The sequence below is a fragment of the Penaeus japonicus genome, unplaced genomic scaffold (assembly GCF_977035675.1).
Source record: "Penaeus japonicus unplaced genomic scaffold, GWHDUDI00000001_assembly GWHDUDI00000028, whole genome shotgun sequence".
NCBI classification, from domain to species: Eukaryota; Metazoa; Arthropoda; class Malacostraca; order Decapoda; family Penaeidae; genus Penaeus; species Penaeus japonicus.
The window spans coordinates 16,392,567-16,397,566 of record NW_028234430.1 but is presented as its reverse complement, the minus strand read 5'-3'; the positions used below and the strand labels follow the sequence as shown (position 1 = coordinate 16,397,566).

The window sequence follows — 5,000 nt, the reverse complement described above, 5'->3', positions numbered from 1 at the left end:
CCTTTCCCCACTTACAATTGTGAAAAAAGAAACATTTTTATGTCTTCTCAACCTGAAACGTGCTCTCTTACTTTGCACAGTGTAGAGAATTTCAACATTTCCGTCTATAAGCGCTGAAGATTGGTTTCCGTTCATGCCAAAACAACAACACCCTCAGTCCCTAGTTTTCCCTCCGGACGCAAAAGCACCTTGGTCTTTGATGTCCACTTCCCTTTTTGGATTTTGTTGGAATTTTTTAGTCTTCCGTAGTTTGATATATTCTTCTATTGTTTGTTTCATGATTTTTCTTTTCTCTTGATTTTATTATTCTGTCCAAATTATGCTAACCGTCATTTGGAAATTGCTGTTCTTCGAGAGCTTATTCTCTCTGCTATTTCTTATTTCATTTGGTAGTTTTCACTTATGATGTATCCATTGATTATGAACTGCATCATTTTGATCAATGGTGTTTTTTTTGGTAGGGAAAGCGTTCCGGGTCTGTTGCTGCGCTTTTGTTTGCATTGGTATTTTCCCCACTTTGGGCGAAAGAGGTGTTTTCCTTGCCGTTGAATGCCAGCGGGATTTTGCACTCGTGTCTCTTGTTTTGGTCTCTTGCTGCATTCCACTTTTTGTTCCCACTGGTAACATCACAGCCTTTGCTCCCTTCTGTTTGTGTAAGTATATGTTTCACTTTCTATTTCCTTTATCATTATCCTTCACTTTATCTTCTTCAAGTGATATAATGTTGTACCATCCTCCTTCATAACGCTGTTTCGTTCTTCATTCGTATTTCCATTTTCTTTAAAGGATCGCCTCTGGGTCAGCAAACTCATTAAGGCATCTCTTTCTCTCTGGAGCCGCTTTCCTTGTCTTTCCAAACTGGCATTAAACACGTCTTTTGGCGTCTTGGTGGGATAGAGATTTACAGTGTTGTTCAATGTATTTTATCCGTGGTTAAAGCTGAGATTCCTGTACTCTCCACACAACTTTTATATGTTAGATTTTTCCATTATTTATATTTCCCTCGCGCCGTTTTCTCGCCTTTCAGTCATGGTTGACAAAACTCCACTTTACTCTTCCACTCCTTGTTCCAGGCATGGGTTTTCACTCCCTCAGATTTTCACGTAGGCTGACAGGCAGTGACAGGGCCGGTGGATGTAGGTAGTACCCACTCAGCTAAATGCTTACGCGACCTGTGTCCCCAATCTCGCCCCATTTTCTCTTCCCTTTTTAACAGTACGGTTTGGATGTTGCATTATGTATCCTTTGATTGATTAACGTTTCAATAATTATATGTTACCGTATGTATTATCATATTTACTTTATTGGATAATTTGTTGTGATGATTCTTGTTCTTCTACTTCTACTTGTCATTATTACTATCATCATCATTCTTATAATCGTTATTATTATCATAATTGTTATTGTTATAATTATTAGTGTTGTCATTACAATTTTCATTATACACACACACACACACACACACACACACACACACACACACACACACACACACACACACACACACACACACACATATATATATATATATATATATATATATATATATATATATATATATATATATATATATACAAACACATGAATATTCATATATAAATATTCTCTATAATCTCACTCAGAATGCCCATTATAGAAAACATGCCACTTTTTAGGGAGATTGAATGTAAGCTGCAGTGTGACTTTGATGTAAGACGATGGTTGATATCCTATTCTCCGCTTAACCCCTAAGGGACACAAAGCCAAGCCGATAAATGAAGATTTTTCTTTCCGATTTTTTTTGGGATGCACTTATAGATTTTTATCTGTAGATTCCAAAACTGTAAATCGTCTTATTGTTCGGTTTAAAATAAAGGAGATAGAGACAGCGTTTTATCTCCCTGATATGCCACATGTATATGCCCGGAAAACGAGAAATTTGGGTTACCTAAGTGCTGTACTACATCTCTCAGCAAACTTACCCCCTCCTGACCCGAGCGGACAGCTGTGTATGTGTGTTCTTATGTTCAAGTGTGTGCGTACGTAAACGAGAGAGAAAGAAAGTGTGTGTGTATGTGTGTGTGTGTGTGTGTGTGTGTGTGTGTGTGTGTGTGTGTGTGTGTGTGTGTGTGTGTGTGTGTGTGTGTGTGTGTGTGTGTGTGTGTGTGTGTGTGTGTGTGTGTGTGTGCCTACTATTATTTTATAGTTGGGCATCATGCGGCTACTATAGGTGGAAGGAATGTTATAATGTAAATGTCTGAGACTTAAATGAATCGTCTGCACGACTTACAGTGTCACCCAAAGCAATGTGTATTTACATATTTGCTTTCTCTCTCTATGCCTATTCATGTATATACACTGTATATAATATGAATAAACTTTTCAAAATCAAAATCAAAATCAGTCTCTCTCTCTCACTCTCTCTCCCTATCTCTCTCTCGTTCACTCATTCCCTTTCTCTCTTTCTTTATCCCATTTCTCTCTAATTCTCTCTCTCTCTCTCTCTCTCTCTCTCTCTCTCTCTCTCTCTCTCTCTCTCGGCCACTTTCTCTCTCTCTCACTACGTACGAATAGTCATTCTGGAGTAATTCCAAAAATAAAGCATTCAAATGTATGCTATTTGCATGGCTAGTGGATATATGAGTAAGCGTAAGTGAAATCATTATTATCCTTTTGGAAATTTTACATTATATCGAATTGCTCCTGTCATCATAAAGCAAATGGCCTACTCAAGAGAAATGTGGCACCGCTGTATAGGTAAAATTCATATTTTTTTTTATCCCGTCTCACATATTTGATACACGTGTTATACAATTCCTATGTATATTATACAATTCATGATATCACCCACCATTAGTACATAAGTAGAATACCTTCAAAAACAAACATATGAAAGGAAATGGCTATGTACGAAATCTATTACGTGCGCCAATCCCTGAATGTGACAAAAAAAAGGAAAAAAAAAAAAAAAAGAAGAAAAAAAAAAAAAAAAAAAAAAAAAAAAAACAGGCAATCAAACAGAGAAAAACATGGAGTACCATAAGCAAACATTTACTGTCCGAGATTAATTCCGATTCGGGGTATTGTTAGTAATAATGAGAACTTTCATCATTTTTTTTCTTATTTTTTCCTTCCACCTGAACTTCCAGGTGGAAATTGATTTTGTCTTTTATCAGAATTTGGTACTTTATAAGCGGGTTACATGCTATCAGATTATTCGAGACAAAATTCGTGTAATATGAAATCGGGTCAAGATCCGCCGCGGAGCCGAGAGGTGCGAGAAGGGTTTATTAGAGGTGCGCTGGGGAAAATAATGAGTTTATTATAAATATGTAATGTAAGCACAGACTCGGGCATAAATATTAACATGATCATGTATGCGCGCAAGCACACACACACACACACACACACACACACACACACACACACACACACACACACACACACACACACACACACACACACACACACACACATCATCATAATCCAAATGCACTCGTATATGAACTGAAATTGAGATCTATACATACTCACCCATCCAGCATGGCATAAATACAAATCTTAATCCGTTCGTACACATAAAACATGTAAGTCAAAGCTCCACTCCTTGAAACACGCCCACACAAACCTCACACCCACAAAACCAAGATTCAGACCCTAGTACACTCTCTCGCCCTACTGCTTCCCTTTCTCAACCGAAGTCCCTCTTTCTCTCCCTTCGTAGATCATCGAGCTGAGACGAAACCCGCAAGGCACCATCGACAAGCGCATGGTTCGGCCGACGCTGAAGCCGCCCAAGAGAACTGACAGCGACTCCGACGTGTCAGATATGCAGGAGCAGATCAAGAAGGCTGAGAACGACAGACAGTTATTCATAAGAAGGCTGCACGAACGAGAACAAATGCTGCAGGTGAGTTCGACGTCATGCGTTCTCTTACGCGGCGAAACAAACAAACATTGTTCGAAATCCTTTTTATATGTACGTGATTTTGTGATGTATAGAGTAGGCTAGTCCTAATGATGACGCTGGGGAAGGGAGAATGTTGATAATAAAGGTGTGGCAAAGAAAAATACTGTGATGATGGGCATAATAATTATGCAAAATTTAGCATGCGAAATTATTCAACTATTCATACCGATACAGTTACTTCTAATAAAAATCATTTATTATATATTTTTTCATAAATCATTCCTATTTTTTGAAGAGACGACGGAATGAAGTCCATAACAAATACCTCTCTCACCGTTACAAATCGACTGTTGTTTATATAAGTAAAAGAACGAGCTTGCGCTCTCTACATCGGTCGTTTCTGGTCTCTCTACCAGGTCCTGATAGAGCAACTTGGGGACGATGCCCTTGGGGACGTGGAGGGCCACCCTGCCAGGCGACCCTCCAAACCGCGATCCATTGAGAGACTTAGGATAGAAGGTAAGGCATCCTTGGGCATCCTTATTGGAAGGGGGAAGGAAAGGGATAAGTTGAGGGGCCGCGAGGGGCGGAGAAGGGAAGAGGGAAGAAGGTAAGGAGGGAAAGGAGAGGGAGGGTAGGAAAAGGGGGATAGGAGAGGGTAGGAGAAGGAAGGGAGGAAGGGAGGGAGGGAAGGATGGAGAGTAGGGAGGAAGAAAAGAAAATGGGGAAAGGGAGGATGAGGGAATGACTGGAAAGAATGAGAGAGAGAGAGAGAGAGAGAGAGAGAGAGAGAGAGAGAGAGAGAGAGAGAGAGAGAGAGAGAGAGAGAGAGAGAGAAAGGGGAAGGGGGGGGGGGTACACACACACATACACCAAACACCCCCCTCAAACACAAGAACTAAATGTTTCTCCACTGGTAGAAGATTTGTAGCAGAGGTTATTGAACCCACAAATCATACCACGCATCGCATAGACGTGAAATGCAACCTAATACCATCTCGACCCTAGCTCTTCTTCTTTTTTTTCACCTCTTTTTCAACCCAGCTTTTACGAATTCTATCCGCGCTCTCCCGGGAAATCATAGTTACAGTGTACTTCACTTTAGATGATA

General features: G+C 39.9%; 1 protein-coding gene across 1 annotated transcript in view; it reads left to right on the top strand.

Moving 5' to 3' along the window:
* GABA-B-R2 (gamma-aminobutyric acid type B receptor subunit 2) overlaps window positions 1-5,000 on the top strand; it is a 74,194-nt gene that overhangs the window by 64,768 nt on the left and 4,426 nt on the right. The window contains exons 15-16 of the mRNA XM_043017725.2: window positions 3,704-3,889; window positions 4,306-4,408. Coding sequence (XP_042873659.2) covers window positions 3,704-3,889; window positions 4,306-4,408 — 289 coding nt within the window. The remainder of the gene's footprint in view (window positions 1-3,703; window positions 3,890-4,305; window positions 4,409-5,000) is intronic.